This window comes from Terrapene carolina, unplaced genomic scaffold, assembly GCF_002925995.2.
Source record: "Terrapene carolina triunguis isolate 2854851 unplaced genomic scaffold, T_m_triunguis-2.0 Scaffold66, whole genome shotgun sequence".
In the NCBI taxonomy this organism is placed as follows: domain Eukaryota; kingdom Metazoa; phylum Chordata; order Testudines; family Emydidae; genus Terrapene; species Terrapene triunguis.
Window position 1 is genome coordinate 36,008,259 of NW_020664417.1, and position 18,893 is coordinate 36,027,151.

Below are 18,893 nucleotides of genomic sequence, written 5' to 3' on the forward strand. Positions count from 1 at the left end.
CCCCAGCGACACGGCTGGGGCCGGGGCAAGGAAAGTGGAGCAGGCTGGAGCCGCATTGCTCTGCTTCCCGCCGCAGGTGAGTGCGGGGGGTGTCCTTTCCCCAACCTCCCCACACTCACCGACAGCGGGAAGCGGAGTGCCGTGGCTCGGAGGTGGCGGAGTGGAGCGGGCTGGGGCCGGGCTGCTCCACTGCCAGTGAGTGCCTGTTAGGGGGTGGGGGGTGTGGATAGGGGACAGGGAGCAGGGGGGTTGGGTAGGGGGTGGGGTCCTGGGGGTGATTAGGGACGGGGGTCTCTGGAGGGGGTGGTCAGGGAACAAGGAACAGGGAGAGCCAAAGCAAGTTCGATATAATGTGGTCTCACCTATAACACGGTGAGATTTTTTGTCTCCCGAGGACCACATTAGATCGGGGTAGAGGTGTATATCAATGTCAACTTGGCCACATTGTGCACATATATAGAATATTTCCTTTCCTTTGTTTCTTATAGGTATAGCTTTAATATATTTTTCTTATTTTGCCAAATATCAGACATAGGGAGGGTACAGCTGATCTTTATATTGCTGCAGGTACCTTACTTTTTATATTTCCTGAATCCTTCTGTTTTAACTGTACACTTTAATGTTGCATTAACATTGTGTTTTGCATTTAGACCTCGACTCAGCAAAATGCTATGACGTTCCACTGAAGTTAGTGGGACCACTTGTGCTTAAAGTTAGGCTAATGCTTAAATACCTTGCTGAACCGAGGCCTTAATGTCCTTCGTAAAGAAAAGGGACCAGATCCTCAGCTGGTATAAATTGGCACAACTCCATTTGAATCCAAAGGAGTTATGCTGATTTACATCAGCTAAGGGCTCCTGATCTCAGCTTTACACTAGTTCTCAAGTTATCATAGGCTTTTTCTACACTGACCGTTTTATTTTATTTTATTTTTTTAAATCTTGTTTTACTGCCACTGGTGCAGCTCCACAGGAGGTAGCAGCAGAGGGAGAGCTAGCATATGCCGGGATCCACTGTTTTTATCAGTGTATTGTCTAACCCTGCTCAGAGCATATATAGTTGAAACAGTGGTACAAACATCACTTAATGTTGATGCTTTGTCTATGCTTGTGCTCCTATTGATGGCCCCAGTAGACCTACATCACTGGTAGCATCACCATGAGAGTGTTCACAACAATGGCTGGTGTAGGTAAGACCTATGATAACTTGGGAACTAAAGAAATAAAATCTGAACAGTTGAGAGGCACAGGAATATTTAATCACATTAATTGACAGCGATCACTATTTAGAAACATGTAGGAGGTTCTTCAGCAAAATCGGGAGAAACCAGACTAGCCATTCTTGATATTTCTAAGGGTTTTTTAAAATAACAGGAATAAACCCTTAATTTAAAAACAAACAAATCTTTCCTTTCAAACCACCTTTATATATATTTTTTAAAGAAACAAAATATATCAGTTGGGTGGACAAAATTCAGCACTAGGCCAGTGGCAGATTTTCTAAACATAAAATATCAGGTGACTCAGTGACAACAGATGGACTGCAGCTATATCTGAGTGATATCTGCAAGAACTGAAACAGCCATGCTGTCAGCCTCCAAAGAAGTGGGATGATTTCTTAACAAGGAGATATGGACAAACATGGCAAAGGATGGCCAGAGCGAGAGAAGATTGGAATACGTGTTGTGATCGGCTCAGTCTTAACTGATGAAGGACCGAAAGTCTACGCAAAATATCAGGGCTTTATATTCTGTTGTCTTGCATCCCTGCAAGGCTAGACCTTGGAACTGTATAATATTGGGAAGGAGGAAATCCACAGCTTCCCAGTGGGAACAGGCACTCACTTCCTAGACCTGGAAGGGCCTTAGATAATGGACTTCAAAGTTCTGAAATACTTACCATGGGAAAACATTCCATAATCAGTTTTAGAGATTTTTATAGTTCCCTCTGAGCCAGGGGTGGGCAAACTACAGCCCGTGGGCCGGATCCAGCCCGTTGGGGGGTGGGAGGAGGGGGGAGGGGGCTCTGCACGCTGCCCTCGCTTGTGGGTACCTCCCCCAAAGCTCCCATTGGCCGCGGTTCCCAGTTCCTCAGGGGCCGCAGGGACATGTTGCCGGCCGCTTCCGGGAGCGGCGCCAGGGCAGGCAGGCAGGCAAGGAGCCTGCCCTGGCCCAGGTGCGCGTCGCTGCCACCCTGGAGCCACTCCAGGTAAGCGGCGCCGGGCCGGAGCCCGAACCCTTCCCGCACCCTACACCCCAACCCCCTGCCCTGAGCCCCTGCTGCACTCCGCACCCCTCCTGCACCCCTGCCCCGAACTCCCTGCCGCACCCCAGCCCACACCCCTCCTTTGCCCCGACCCCTTGCCCTGAGCCCCTTCCTGCAGACCGCACCCTTCCACACATCCCGCACTCTCTCCCGCACCCCAACCCCCTGCCCCAGCCCTACATTCATGGCCCTGCATGCAATTTCCCCACCCAGATGTGGCCCTTGGGCCAAAAAGTTTGCCCACTCCTGCCTGAGTCCTGCATAGGTGAATTTATAATAACTAAAGCACCTGCCTTTTGTAGGCAGAAAGTGTTAGAAATATATTCAATTTTTAATAATCAGGAATGTTTTACAGAGAGCTAAGTCTTCTTGTAATGTATGAGGCATATAAGTAATGGTGTGGTATAAAGCTTTTATTGACATTTGTGTGGGATGACTTCATAACTTTCTTGTAGTTATGAATCCACACTAAATTCATTTTGTAAAATGTCTATCCTGCATCTATCATGTATTCTCTGTATAATGCATAAGACATACATCATATATGTTTATATATAAATAATTGTCCTTTTTCTAACTTAGTCTTTAGGTATAACTGAAATGTTTGTAACCCTCAAAGAATTGCAGCAGGTTTGCAAACATATGTAAAGGGAGGGAGAAGAGGGTAGATCAGATTTTATCCCTACTGATTTTGACAATCATATTTTTAAAGTTTTTGTTTTGTTTTGTTTTTTTAATGGAGGGTTAAATAGTATTCAGGTGGCTTTGGAAGAAAGCAGGTTCAACAAAAATTCCTGGTTTTGTGCACGATTCCTGAAATAAATTTGGATATCTTTTGGTTTTTAAAAATCCATTTTATTTCAATTATTAATACACAACCTCATTACTTACATTTTGAAGTTGGAATCTTCTTAGTAGTTTTGTCAAAGGTGAGGTAAAATATAATAATTTATGAGACTAAAATTTAAGGTCTTTTCTATATATAAACTTGTACTGGTTTAAATAAACTGGTGAAAACTAATGTGTGGACCCTTATTTTGGTTTGAGTGGTTTATTTTGGTGTAGGTTAAACTTGTTCTTAATTGACGTAAGGTAAATTGAAATATGTCAGTCTTAAATCAAAATAAGAGTCCACACTAGGGTTTGCACTGGCTTAAGGAAATCTTCTTAAATTAACAGCTTTATGTAAATCAATGCAACTTCATGGAGACAAGACATACCTGTTCTGGTGCATGTTCAGACTTTTCTGAGTTGAATCGTTTGTGCAAAGTTGTTCTGCAAGAATGAAACACTTTTTCCAGAACTGTGTTGTAGGGATGTGATTTCCACATCAGAATATATTTGTACCTGAATCTATTGATTTATTTATTTTTGCCAAATATGTAACCGAGCCCTTTAAGTATGGCCCCTCCTGTCCCTGCTGCCCAGCCTGTCTCCTACCATCCTCCCTGAAACTTTCTCTCTGCCTCAGAGTTTTTCTGCCTAATATCAGTGATTCTCCATCTTTATAATTTGTGTATTGCTTTGTGATATGATCATCAGATGATGGTCCACAGTCCACGCCCCTCAGTCCTCGTCCTTCAGCTGCTCTGTTTATTGAGGTGTTGCTGTAGCTCTGTTGGTCCCAGAATATGGGAGAGACAATGTAGATGAGGTAATTTCTTTTATTGGATCAACTTCCGTCAGTGGAAGGTACAATCTTTTGAGCTTCACAGAGCTGTTGGGACAGATCGTTGAGTAAAAGAGGTAACATGTTGGAGGCAGTCACTTGAAATGGGCAATTGGAGGTTACATTGTTATGCATAGAGGATTTGAAGTGGGCTATTAAGGATAGCAGGCAGTGTGGTATATTGCAGATTGGTTGTATGGCTCATTACAACAATGTCCCTGTAATCCCATGGCTTTTTGTGTCTAGCAGAATTATGAATTTAAGTTCCCAAGCTTGCTTTTTCAAAGTGTTGTGCAGATTTCCCTGGAATCGCTTCTTGAAAAGAGCCATCCAAATGCCCTGGGAGAACCTGCTTCAATACTGGAAAAAGAAACCCACTGACCACTTAGGTGGCTACTCACATGTTCCCAGAATACTGTAAATTCCAGTACTTCCAGGAACAGCCTGGGTCCACCCTCACTGGCATGACCTCATACACACAGTTCATGTGAGGTCACCCTGCACAGCGGGAGCCATTTTTAAAATCACCCTGCCCTGTCACTCTCGGCATGGCGCATGTGAGGTCACGCTGCATAGGGGACGCTATTTTTAAGTGCTGGAGGGGTGGAGTGGTATCCCCCATCCGATATTGGACCAAACCAGACATGTCTGGTTTTGTCCCAGGTCCAGATCGGGGACAAACCTCTCAAAAAGAGGACTGTCCGGTTTAATACCAGATGAGTGGCCTCCCTACTGATTGCACTCTCCTAGTTGTCATCTGCCATCCATACAGGGTATCATCAAACAATTACAGCCCATATTTGATTGGAACCACATCCTGAAAGAAATCTTTCCCAAACCTCTTCTTCTGGCCTTCAAACAACTCCCAACCTCACCAAGCTCATTATCAGAAGCAAGCTCCCCACAGACCAGCCCTATCTCCACTGCTACAATGATAATACCTTGCCCCACAACACATCTTTCAAACTTCATGAGTCCTATACATGCTTATCACAACATGTGCTGTACTTCATCCAGTGCACCAAATGTCCCAATAACAACTATGTGGGTGAAATCAGACAATCACTATGCTCTCTAATAAACACTCACAGAAAAATGATAAAAGACAAAATTACCATATCACCCGTGGACGAACACTTTTCACAAAGTGATCATTCCATTTTTGATATTTCAGTACTTGTCCTCAAGGGAAACCTGTCAACACCTTCAAAAGGCGAGCCAGAGAACTTAAATTCATAACTGTGCTAGTCACCAGAATTCATGGACTTTACAGGGATGCTGGTTTTATGGCTCATCACAACAATTTGTAATACACACACTATCTGCTACCCTTAATTGCCCATTTCAAACCCTTTATGCACAACAATCTAACACCATTTCATTTCAAGTGAGTGCCTCCAACATGTTACCCCTTCTACTTAACAATCTGTCCCAACTTGTATTTAGCTCTGCTTTCTTCCCCAGACCTGAAGAAGAGCTCAAGAGCTTGTGCCTTCCACCAATAGTAGTTGATCCAATAAAAGAAATTACCTCACCTACCTTGTCTCTCCTTCTAGTGAATACAGCTGCCACTACAAGGACATACTCATTGAGGAGATGGATGGGAAACATTGGCTGACCCCGGAGATGCAGGGGTTGAAAGGGATAGAGGGATCCAGGTCTGGCAGAACTTTGCCTCAAGTTCCCAGCAGTTTTAGGTGACAAAAATAGATAACTTAACAAAGACATCATGCAAATTGCCCAAAATAATTTGATATCAAGTCAAAATCATGAGGAGTGTTAGTGAAGAGTCATTGACTATGGTCTTTGCTGAAAAGTGGTTCAGAATCTACTTTTGCAATCCCTTAGTATAGTGCAGCTATTAACTTTTTCTGTACTAAAGCTAGAACTCCTGCTATGAAATCAGAGAACTTTAAATCAAGCTTTCATCACACTTATGAGCACTTTATCAATAATAGATCAGGCAGCGTTGTATTTGAGACCTTTTTAGTTCTGAACATCTAGGTTTCTTTAGTAAATCTGGTCAGTTGTATTTAGTTTGCATTAAAAATGTAACGCTAATTGTTATAACATGGAAAAAAATCTTTTTTTATTATTATTTGATAGCGCACTTAAAAGAAAGACTAGACGAGTACATTAAGCAGTGGAATGGCCTTGTAAAGGTATTTCGAAATGAGAGGAGAGAAGGTTTAATTCAAGCTAGAAGCATTGGAGCTCAGAAGGCTAAACTTGGACAGGTAGAAAATGTTTGATAAATAAAATCATTTGTATTTTCTTTACATTAACATAGATATTTTTAACAAATCTTAAAATGGTTATTTTATTATGAACATTGTTGAAATAAGAATGGTTTAAATTCTTAAAACCTCACTATAGTGAGGCCTTACACCATAGTGTAATAAAAAAACTTGTATAAATTTGTGTCAAAATTTAAGATATATGATAATTCAATCAATGTGTGATTTGTATACAGAAATCTCAAATGATATATCTCCCTGCCTTTTTTTTTGTTTTTGTTTTGTTTTTAAAGGTTTTGATTTACCTTGATGCCCATTGTGAGGTGGCAGTTAACTGGTATGCACCACTTGTAGCTCCTATATCTAAGGACAGGTAACGCTATCCTGTTTTTCTATAACTCAGAAAGCCTCCTAAGAAGAAAAATAGTCACAGTAATAATCTTCATGTTTTAAACCATATTCAGTGTGTTGTTCACATTACAACTATTGCATCATCTCCCAGAGTGGAAGATATGGTCATGTAACAAGTGACAGTCATGCAAATAAATCTCTAATTACTTTATTTTAATGAAGGTACTCAAATGTGGATTACATTTAAGGAGAATCCAGTCTGTTGCAATGACTTTATGTTACAGGCCCCCTGTTGTGGAAATGTCTTACTATAGATGAATGAGCAGCCCTCTTAAACAAGATTTATTATTAAAGCTAATCAAAAACATTATATTTAAAATGGAGGTAGGAATTGGAGAGAGAGAAGGAGCTCAATTTTGATTTAGTGGGAATTTTCAGACTACTAAAGCCCCTGTGATCTTAAGGTTGCAATAATTATGGTAGTTATTACAAAAATATATTTTTTTCTCTTAAGTCTAAAGTTAGAGAATTGTTTCAAACAATCCTCGCCTTTGGGATGTGTGTGTCTTGTCTGCATGCCCAGACACTGTGCTAGTAGTTAATGTTGGAACCGCAAGCCCTATGTGCACAAAACTTCATTTGAGCCTATAAAGAGGGCATGGACCCCACCTGCCTCCAATCCTTTGAACCACCTGGCTGCTGCAGTTGCTCTGTGCTGTTGTTTTAGCTTTAGTTGGCTTATTCAGTAGTTGAAAGAGGGGTATGGGAGTGTGGCATATCTTTATTTTAAAGCTGTTGAATCCCTCAGCCTATTGTACCACAAGAGTCTTAATTACAAGTATGTCAGAGGCTTAAAAAGTGCCAGGAAACAAGTCCTGCACGGCCACTGCACTGGTGATAGGACAGGTCTCCAGGTGCTTCAGTTGGTTGGGATGGGGCACTTCTCTTGCTCCTGTTCAGTCTAATGTCCCTTTACCTGGGGGAGGCAGGTTGTGGAGAACATTGAAGAAACAATTTCAAAGACAAAACCTAGGGAGAGAGATTGGTGCTGAAGGCCACAGTATTGAGGGGTGCTGATAGCTGCTACTCGATTGTACAAAGCCCTGAAATGGAAATTTTCAAAGAGTTAGATGAAAGAGCTACTTTTCTGGTCTCCTGGTTGGAGGTAACGCATTATGCTGTCATTTCCCCTTGTTTGTTTTTCTCATTGTATATAGCATTTGCCTCTAAGATGGAAGTGTTTAGGAAAAACTTAAGTTTTCAATTCAGTCAATGCATCAGCAGAGCCTATTATGAAAACACTGGGAGAAAAACAAGAGAATGTTTATCTTAATTGCATATTGTGTCTGATTGATCACAGCAAACAGTGTATTTGTAAAAACCAAATGTAGAATCTTCTGATGGAATGTTTGGCCATTGTTTTTAAAACCACTGCTGAGAAATGCCTGATCCTAAAGCAGCGAAGTTTGGTTTGGTTTTTCCCCAAAAGAATGGCTTTATAGGACAACAGTATACTGTACAGACTTGAATAGTGAAAGGCTCCATTTGCAACAGGAAGAGATAAAACTTTTTTGTTTTTTGACCATTGAGATCCCACATAAATAGCAGCAATTATGGAAAGATTATAAAATCGTGAGATCTGTACTTCCCCTTTCCTTTAACCCTCTCAGGTCTCCCATTTTTCCTCCCTCATTGCCCCTGGCAATATTTTATCAGAAGGCCAATGTTAGGATTGGTATGTCAACATTTCTGCCATAACTTGTCTGCTTTCAGTATGCATTTCATAGATTCCAAGCCCAGAAGAGACCATTGTGATCATCTAGTCTGACCTCCTGTATAGCACAGGCCAGAAAACTCCCCCAAAATAATTCCTAGACCATACATTTTAGAAAAAACAATAATTTATTTAAAAATCGCCAGCGATGGAGAATCCACCATGACCCTTGGTAAATTGTTCCTGTGGTAAATTTTTAACCGTGAGAGTAATTAATGCCTTATTTCCTGTCTGAATTTGGCTAGCTTTGACTTCTGACCATTGGATTGTATAATTTGATGCTCTGGCATTGACATGTGGACTGTTAAAGTATATTATTTTTTTCTTCCATTAGAATGGAGTTTTACATTTTTGAGATGATACATATTTACATTTGACCTTTCATTTAAGTTACATTTCAATAAAAAATAAAAGTTAATGGTAGATGTATTAGATTAGACAGCATATCTTTCTTAAATTATATTTTACTCTCTTCTTCCCCTTCCAAAATGTTTCAGAACTACATGTACTGTGCCTCTAATAGATTACATAGATGGGAATGATTATTCCATTGAGCCGCAGCAAGGTGGGGATGAAGATGGTTTTGCCAGAGGGGCCTGGGACTGGAGTTTGCTGTGGAAACGAATTCCATTAAGCCACAAGGAAAAGACCAAAAGAAAGCATAAAACTGAGCCTTATCGGTAAAGAGTGCTGTTTTTATTCTGTGAATTGTTTTGAATGCATATCTAAATCATCTCATTTTTCCCCCTCTTTTCCCATGAACTACGATTCGTGTAAATGTGACATGTGGGTCCTTGTACCTAACCTCATCCTCACTGCCGCCATCCACAACCCTGCAGAACCACATGCACTGTGCCGCTCATAGATGTCGTAGATGGCAACACTTACACTATTATACCCCAAGGGGGTGGTGACGAAGATGGGTTTGCTAGAGGAGCATGGGATTGGAGTATGCTATGGAAGAGGGTGCCTTTGACCAAGCGAGAGAAGGAAATGAGAAAGACACAAACTGAGCCGTATCGGTAATCACTAAATCACTTACCCATTTCTCTTCTTAAGGAGATACTGATCTACTAAATACTTGCACATATTTTTAATACTCTAACAACTGAAGATGCTTTGTCCAAAAAGAAAGTATCTTACTATTACTAATTATTTTGGTCAAACGCTGCTAATGTAGCTTCACTAACTTCTTGTGCCTCTCTTTTTCTGTTGTTATGTACTTAACACTTCAAGCAAAATATAGGATGTATTTCAGAATAATAATTTTCATTTGGAAAAACAGATGTTCTTATCATTTGGTTTCCAAGCAAAATTCATGGAACTTTTAATGGGGGCTCTTTTCAGGTATGGTTTTGGGAACAATAAAAATTGCTTACTTAATTGTTTGTTCCATAATAAGCATGCTACAAATGTTCAAAAAAAATTCATAATACATAAAATGTTTAGGCTGTTTTCTCTCATGGATGCATGTGTACAACTCCTTGTTAATAGGTCAATGCAAGTGCATCCGGAGCAATATAGCCCTCTTTTTTGTGTCAGATCATTCCCACTTGCTTTATGGAAGGTCCCATCTGACCAATACAAGTGCAGAACTTTGAAATCTTAGGAAGATAACCCACTAGCTCTAAGTTTGCTCTCTGTAATGTACTTAACTAAAAAGAATTCCAGTCTGTCTTGGGGGAGGGCTTTAATGAATTTCATGTATTCCATCCTATTGCTTTTGCTTTGTGCGTGGAACGTTTTCTTTTCTATCAAAAATACATGCAAATTTTTGCTTAAACATTAGTGTTACTGGACTTTTTTTGAGACTTGGGAGGCTGTGGTTCTGCTCTGTATTTTCCCTTATACTACTGTAATCTTGTAACCAATGACTTTTATTTGAAAGCACTTTCACGTATTTAGAAAATAGTGTTTCATAGCACTTTTTATTTGTGGTTTAAACAAATTGCAGGAACTGATGTTATGCTTCACTCAGCCCTCACCCTGTGATTCTTCTTTGCAAAAATGGCAAAACATGTTCAAGGAAATTATGAAGCTTTGGTCTATTCAGTACTTTATGTAATATAGACAATATCCTGTCATAGAGAAGAAGGCTGTCCACATTGGAACTTTATCAGCACTAAACTACTTAGTGTTAAGCTGTTTCAAAGGTTGCTATCACATTCTTTGTCCACAACTTTATAAACTGTTTTCAGAACGGTTCTGAGAATCAGAATTTTAAAAAAATGGTTTAGGTGACAGCTATAATAGTTGAATTATTGACCGTTTAGCTCTCTTTCTGAAAAAGAACCATATCCCATTATGCCCAAGCTATACACACGTTTTACGGCAGTAATATGAAAACAATTAAAATTTAGCTAATCATTTTGCTGAAAATAGTAGTTTAGGCAGAATAAACTGGTTCTTAAACATTCTGTAATGTGGAAAGATCCTCAGAAATCTTAGTGCTCACCACCTCAGACCTTGTAAAATAAACTGCTGAGCTTGTGTGGATTTTACAGTGTTCTTGTCAGAGGCCAAGATTCAAAATTCAACATTTCAGGCTTGTGCTCTCCTTTAGTTTTGGGGTGCTTGTTCTTTCTGCATATTTCCTTTTTCCATATGATGTTCCACATCCCTGCATTATGCAGCTCTTTGGACTCTGAAAAGGATCCATATGATACAACTATGTGGAATAAGGGAATGTCGAAAACAACTACAGTAAGTAGCGTAGTCAAGGGGAACATGCAGAAAGAGCCCACCATACATCTGATCAGAGATTTTCACAGTGATAGATCCACAGTCTTTGTTGCTTTTGTTGGCCTTCCTCTCTGCACACCTGCCATTCTTCTGGGTTGCTCAGAGAATATGTGCTAACTCTACAACTTAGTTTAAATGGTTCCCTTCCATTCATTTCTGTGCAGGACAGGAATATATAGCCATTAATATTTAAAAGGGATACCATCAAGTTCAAAATTCAGTATATTAAAGGAGTCCTTAATGTTACTAATGCCACCACCATGAAACAAAGCAGATTTTTAAAATCTATTCACATTTTATGTTACTAGTTTACTTGTTTGGATTTTACTTAGCTCAGCAAGGATGGGCTGGAGACTTTGGTTCTATTCCTGTCTCTGCCACAAATCATCTTGGTGACCAGGAGACTCTGTAGCCCTGTTTCCTGATCTGGTGGGGTTGGGGTTTGTTTGTTTTTAATAATTGCCTACCTCACAGGGGTTGGGTGAGGCTTAATTCGTTAATTTTTCTATAGTGCTTTTTGATCCCGAGGTGGACGATACAGTACAAGTCCAATGAAATTGACTAGCTAGTTTCACTTTCATGTGCCTAGCACATTGCTAAAGAATTTTGTTTGTAACCATTGCAGTAAAATGCTTAAATCAAAACTAGAACATCTTTTCATTTAATAGTTTTTAATGTTATCAAAATTTTGGCATATGTAGAAGGTTTTACAAAACTCTTTTCTTAAACAAAACCTAGATTTGAAGCCTGTACACTGCCCCTCTTAAAAATTTCATTGAGAATAATTCTAAATTATTTATCCTCCATGCCTGGCCCTCCCACTGGTTTCACATTAATAATTTTTTTTAAAGTATGGATTAAACCTGTATAACAAAAATCTTGCACAATGAGATTTCAAGGTGGCAGCTTCTCAGAACACAATTTGTGTACTATAGAGTCTAGTCCACTTTACATGCTCTCATATGCATCACGAAATGAATAGACCTTTTCTGTTTGTTGCCACAATGGTTCTTGTCATGGCAATAAGTGGCATGTAACTTCAGATGCAGATTGGCTGAAATGTGTGGGCCAATGCTCTATGTAATTCAGAACTGTAATAAGTGACTTCTTTAAAACTAACACAAGTATCAAATTCAGAGAATCATTGAAGTCTTATAATGAACCAGTAATAAAGCCAAGTAATTTCTAAATGTATTGCCATCAGTCTAATCTTTTACATGCATTAACAGGAAATTGCTTCTTATATTAAGAGTAACTTTTTTTTTTCCAGAGGACTGTCATGTTCTGTTGGTGAAAGGAATTACTTTGTTTGTTCTTTCTCTTAGGTCCCCTGCAATGGCCGGTGGATTATTTGCCATTGAACGTGATTTCTTCTTTGAACTGGGTCTCTATGACCCAGGTCTTCAAATCTGGGGTGGTGAAAACTTTGAAATTTCTTACAAGGTAACAGCAAAATTGATCTGCCTTTTTAAAATGAAAAATGAACTTAGTTCTAGATATACTAACATAGATGGACATGACTTTAAAGAATGCTGTCAAGAAAACTAACCTGCCGATATTTTCCCCCCTTCCCCATCACCCTTCTGGGTGAAAAATGACCCTATGGTTCTTCCGAATTATGGACAATTCTTTTAAAAAAATAAAATAAAATAGGCTTCCCAAAACAAGGACTATAAAAATGGAAAAATCCCAGTGAGGTGACTCATCACCAACAGGGCACAGAATTTTGTTTTGATTGCTAGACACATGCATGCTCTTCCATCCAGCAAGACATTTAAGATCATAAGAATTAGTTTCTTATGCCCCTTTAGACTCTAAAGAACACAGATACAAGCAGAACAGAGAGCTGTGTCCCCAAAAACAGGAACAAATGTTTTAGACAGAATTTCTGATCAGACATCCTTGACAATGACCCTTAAATTTTGGGCTGAATTTTATTAAAGTAACTGAGCACATTTGTAATCAGATTGATGTTGCGATCGGATCTCTCCTAATGAGCCTCAGTCCTCATTTGCAACACCTTTCTTTTTCCAGTCCTGGGTCTTGCTTGAGCAAGGACTAGTTTGGGTCTAGAAAGTGACCAATGGTCTGTGTAGTGATTTTTGAAATGATGATGGAGGTTATTACATAGTCCTGTAATGAACATTTAAACTAGTTTAACTTCTGGACAAAAACAAAACTGGAACACAACTCTTCAGAAGAACTGAAAGCCACTTTAACTGATGTTGTGTTCGAGCTTACAAATATAAAAGTATTATGTAATATCAAAATTTGTGAAGAAAACTCCTTTAGTAAACATTTAAACAAAATTGCGGAAAGAAAACCAATAGGATAATAAGATCCACATAGTGAAGAAAGTAAAATATTATGAATAATACTATCTGTTATGAATAGATGGTCTCAAGTCATGCAGTCCTAATCTGGAATTAGATGTGATTTGGAACATCCCCAGTGTTTTAATGGGTTCAGATCATGTGTGATAGTTCAGGCCCATCTTTAATTATAAACATTTAAAAGCAGCATTATTTAGACTACATTTAAACTGTCTTTCTTTTTTCTTAAATTTAATGGATGACCCTAAAGTGGTGTGTGTTATTGTTTCAGTGTTACTTTTTCATTTTGGTGTTCTTCACCTCTTTTTTGGTTTTAGTGTTACAACAGTAATGTTGATGGGTAAATGGATTTCCGTTAACTGGAGGCTTGATCTCTTCAGGATGTCAACAAACCCCATTAAAAGACACTGTCAGGAATGGTCTAGATCAGGGGTGGGCAAACTATGGTCCGCGGGCCGCTTCTGGACCATCAGATGTTTTTATCCGGCCTTCAAGCTCCTGCCGGAGTGTGGGGTCGGGGGCTTGCCCTGCTCCGCCACTCCAGCCAGGGAGTGGGGTTCGGGGCTTGGCCCACTCTGCCACTCCAGCCGGGGAGGGGGGTCGGGGGCTCCCCAGCCCCCGACTCACAATTCCCTTGATGAGCACCATCTTTCTCCCCCCTCCCTCCCCCCCCGCCCCATGCGGCAGCGCGCCCAATCTCCTTCCAGTCTCCTACGGCCCTACACTCGAGAGCCTTGAAACCACCCAGGGGCCGCACCCGTCCCAGCTAGGGTGCCTCCGCCCATGACGGTGCCAGTTACGGCCCTCTTGGAGTCACTGCTGGCAGGGCCCCTAGGAGTCCCCGGTACTGCCCCTGTAGATTCCCCCCGCACCCTCGCGCCACACCCCCCATCTCGCTACCATCTCTTATAGAGCCCCCCCCATGCTACACCCCATAGAGTCTCCCTCCCCCACCAGGCATTCATGCCTGCCATACAATTTCCATACCCAGATGCGGCCCTCAGGCCAAAAATGTTGCCCACCCCCTGGTCTAGATAATGAGTGCAGAGGACTGGACTAGATGACCTCTTGAAGTCCCTTCCAGTCCTATGAGTCTATGAATATGTGATTAGGATTATCTCCTAGTTTGGGTCCAATTGTCTTAAGTTTGTCCCTCAGTGACTGCTACTGTACTTTGGGATGAACAGATCTATCCAGAACAGAGTAGTCTAGTGAGTTACCCAAGGGTTCTGTGTCCCCATAACTTTCATTAGGAAAAATATGTGGGGTGAGTATAAATGCAAGAACACTGCCTATGATGATGAAATATGAGCTGATGTTTAATAAAATAAATCCTGCCCAGCTCCAGCTTCTGTATACCCATTTATTCCTGTCTTTGCAAATAGTCATGGAATAGGATCCCAAAAACATGATTTATAGAATGCTGTTTGTAAACATGTCCATTGTAGAATTGAAGAATGTATTGGATACAGCCCAGGACTTTTATTTCAAGCTCTCATTGTTAATTTTACTTCAGGCTTAAGCATAAATTTATTTTATGAGCTCAGCATGTTATCCAATTAATGTAATTAATTTTTTTAATCTATTGTAAATTAGTTCGTAATTGTTTGTTTGTTTTGTTTTTTTAAAAGTTTAGTTTACATGTGTATTATCAACTTTTCCACCACTCTTTTCTTGAACTTCTAGATCTGGCAATGTGGAGGGAAGCTCTTGTTTGTTCCATGTTCTCGTGTTGGACACATCTACCGTCTCCAGGGTTGGCAAGGAAATCCACCCCCAGTGTACGTTGGGTCCTCTCCTACTCTGAAGGTGAGGCTTTACTTACAACGACAGAGTAGTTTAACTTAAATAACAATGCTTGTACACCTCCTACATTTCTTCTTTATTACAAGTCTTGGAGTATATGTCTCTAGGGAGTGCTCCACCGTAGGATGCGCATGCGCCCACGCACTTTAAACCAGAGAATGCAAAACAGTATCCGCAGGCACTTGCCTGCACAGAGCAGAATCTTGTGCCTTCAAACAAGAGCATATAAGGAGGCATGGACCTGCTGTCACTCGGTTCCTTTCAACTGCCTGCGGCTTGAGACAGAGCGATGAGTGTCCATTGATTCTCAGCTTCCTGCCTTTTTTGTATGCTATTTTTATTCTTAATTTTTTTCCTTTGTTTTCTTAATTATTTTATTTCTTTAGTTTTATACAGTTGTTTAGAAGGGGGCTTATCTCCCCAACACCCCACTGTGTTATACTGTGAGGTTTAAGCCCTGCCATACCTGCCACAGGTCTTTTCCCAGTAGTGATGAACATTTGAGCTGTGTCGACTGCCTTGGAGACGTCCACGTCCCATTTAAGTGTAAGGTTTGTACAGGATTTAAAGGCAGGTCTTGGAAAGATGGGTGTCTAGACTGAAGCTCCTGCTAATGGAGTGTTCACTAACTCAGTGGTGTCCGCTCTCTCCACCCCCATACGTCGGTCTTAACATCCCAGGCTGCCTCAGTGGCGGCATCACCTTCAGAGTTTAGGATTTCTAAGAAGCCTCTTTCTCTTTCCAGAGAGACTAACGAGGGGTAGGTCACCCCATAAATCCCTCTCTGAGGTTCTATCAGAACCTGGTACCAAGCCACCAGTACCCCACAAGAAGCAGCATGTGGATGGGGCTTCTAACAGACAGCACAGGTAGCAGTCTACCTCAGTACCGACTGATCCTTCCAGGCACTGAGATATGCACAGGGCTACGCATACTCTGATACCATCACCTCCCTTACAGCAGGGCTCTGAGGTTGGAGAAGCTCCTCTACAAGCCTCATCAGTGCTGTGCTCAACATCTCAGCAACGCCAGGCCCCTGCACTGGACACTGTTTTCTGGATACAATAGCCCTGCAGATTTCTTTCCCTGGAGGACCTGTTTATTCCAGAGGTATTGGAGTCTTCCCTACTGTGATCCTCTATCAGGGCTCCATCCCCAGTACTGCTCAGGTGGCTTGAACCCTAGTTGGACCTCCAGCTTTCAGTACACCACCAATGATTGAGACTCCTCCCTTCAACCTTGGGGATGATTCTTCAGACTCTGAGGTCTCGGTACAGGGCTCTTTTTTGGTAACTTAACACTACAGGCCACTGAGCCAGTATTCTGGAGACCCCACCATATGTCCAAGAGTCAGGAATTATGAGTATCTGTGGGGACTCTTCTCCTGTCCCCCCCCCTCTCAGTGGGCTTACTGGAATCCATTGGGTTATCTCTGTGAACAATTTTATAGGGTTCCAACCAGAAAGAGACCGCAGTACCGCATCATTCACAGGCACTGACTGACCAACCTTCAGTACTGCATGGTCATCCTCTGGTACTTTATGCCCCCTTGGCAACAGGAGATACCCAGGAACTGTAGGACTTCCATATGGAGGGAAACTCACCCCCATCAGCTAAGTCCTATTCATCCCCAGATGAAGTGGAAATGCCGCCACCACCACCACCTTATGCCGATGATTTTCGGGCCTTTGAAGACCTCATATGAAACACCTGGTGGAAACTCTCCAGATCCCATAAGAAGAGATCCAAGAGTCTCAGCTCTCCTTGGTGTACATGTCAAATATTACCCCACAAAAAAAATCATCAAAAAATGAGGCTGTTATTGCCTGCTCATGCAGTCTGGCCAACACCCTATCACTATCCAGTCCACCTTTAAATGGGCAAATAAAAAGTATTATATTCCAGTCAAGGAGATGGAGCATTTCTTTTCCCACCATATTCCCAGTTCTCTGGTGGAGGACACAATTAACACAAGGAATAGAGAGATTTTCTCCTTATGATAAGGAGTCCAAACTTTTAGACCTCCTGGGTAGGAAAAGCTACTCCTTGGCAGCTCTTCAGTTTTGCAAAGCAAACTACCAAACCCTGTTGGAGAAATACAACTTCAACACAAATTCCAAGTTCACTCATTTTATTGAACATCTGCCACAGGACCAGAGAGAAAAAATTCAGGCCCTCATTTCAGAGGGTCAGTTGATAGCCAAAACCTTCCTCCAAGCTGCCCTAGATGCCACGGACATGGCTTCTAGATCCCTCACTGTGATTGTGGTTACACAGAAAGCATCTTGGTTCCAGCCTTCCAGTCTCCCAAGAGAGGTACAGAATACAGTTGAAGACCTTCCCTTTGAAAGGACAAGCTCTTCAGCTGACATGGACTCTTCCCTCTACACTGAGGGACTCAACAACTACTTTGTGGTCACTGGGAATTTATGTTCATGCAACAAAAAGATGGTTTAGTAGATCTCAATTGTCATAGCAATATAGGCCATTCCAGTACACCTGCAACAGGTTTTTCCCAGGCTTTCAGAGGAGGAGATCTAGACCTCAGAACAGAGGACCCTATCCCCTTCTACAGCAATATCATCTGCACCTCCCTTTTAAGAAACAGTTTTGACATCTCGGTCAAAGGCCTCAACCAATCTACCTTCCACTTCCTCCTGGCCTGGGCACAAATTATCTTAGACAGATGGATTTTGGAGGTGATCAACATGGAATAGTGTCACACTGTCTGGAATGATTTATGACCATGAATTTCTGTCTCAGGGCAGATTGTCAAAAGCAGAACAGACACCCCAAACTGGGGGATATGTTCTATAATTAGATTTCAGCAAGCCAGTAACAAATGTGAACTCCTGGATCACAGTTTTACCATAGAGGCACAGGTAGACTGGAGAGCCGAAGGGGACTATCTTACCTAGGGTGACCAGACAGCAAGTGTGAAAAATCAGGACAGTGGGTGGGGGGTAATAGGAGACCATATAAGAAAAAGACCATAAAATCGGGACATCTGGTCACCCTAATCTTGCCACCCAGGAAAGCTGGACTTAATGATAAATGGTCACTTACCTGAATATTTTGTGATTTTTGGTATTACTCCCAGTCCCAAGACCCCAGATCAATTTGTACCTTAGATCTCACCCCAAAGACATAAGAGCATAAAAATGGCCATACTGGGTCAGACCAAAGGTCCATTTAGCCCAGTATCCTGTCTTCCGACAGCGGCCAATGCCAGGTGCCCCAGAGGGAATGAACAGAACAGGTAATCATCAAGTGATCCATCCTGTTGCCCATTTCCAGCTTCTGGCAAACAGACACTAGGGACACCATCCCAGTCCATCCTAGCTAATAGACATTGATGGACCTATCCTCCATGAATTTATCTAGTTCTTTTTTTTGACAACACTGGTAGCCAATCCTATGGTAAACTAATTAAGGGTTTGTTAACTAGGAAAAAGAAATGAGTTATTTACAGGTTCAAACAGGCAACATATATGCACAGATGAGTTTGTCTGTGACTCAAAAGGTGACAGATGTAGTAATCTGTCGGCACTGAATGTCTTTTCAGGGCTAACCCAGGTTGATCCTGACGATTTATGCTTTTTGTTTCTTAGCTTCAGCCCTTGTAAGAGTCCAAACAGCAAAGAGATGAGAAATCTTCATCAGCTATCTTTATTTCCCTTTACCTGCATGCTAACTGATAGGACAAAGCCTTTTGCA

The 18,893-nt window shown here is 41.4% G+C and overlaps 1 protein-coding gene across 2 annotated transcripts in view; it reads left to right on the top strand.

Annotated features, from left to right (window-relative positions):
* GALNT7 (polypeptide N-acetylgalactosaminyltransferase 7) overlaps positions 1-18,893 on the top strand; it is a 116,128-nt gene that overhangs the window by 81,041 nt on the left and 16,194 nt on the right. The window contains exons 4-8 of one of the 2 annotated variants that reach the window (XM_024194791.3): positions 6,040-6,170; positions 6,464-6,543; positions 8,793-8,975; positions 12,363-12,480; positions 15,057-15,179. In XM_024194791.3, the coding sequence (XP_024050559.2) occupies positions 6,040-6,170; positions 6,464-6,543; positions 8,793-8,975; positions 12,363-12,480; positions 15,057-15,179 (635 nt within the window). Of the gene's footprint in view, positions 1-6,039; positions 6,171-6,463; positions 6,544-8,792; positions 8,976-9,134; positions 9,318-12,362; positions 12,481-15,056; positions 15,180-18,893 lie in introns of both variants that reach the window. The other variant, XM_024194783.3, reaches the window with a different exon arrangement.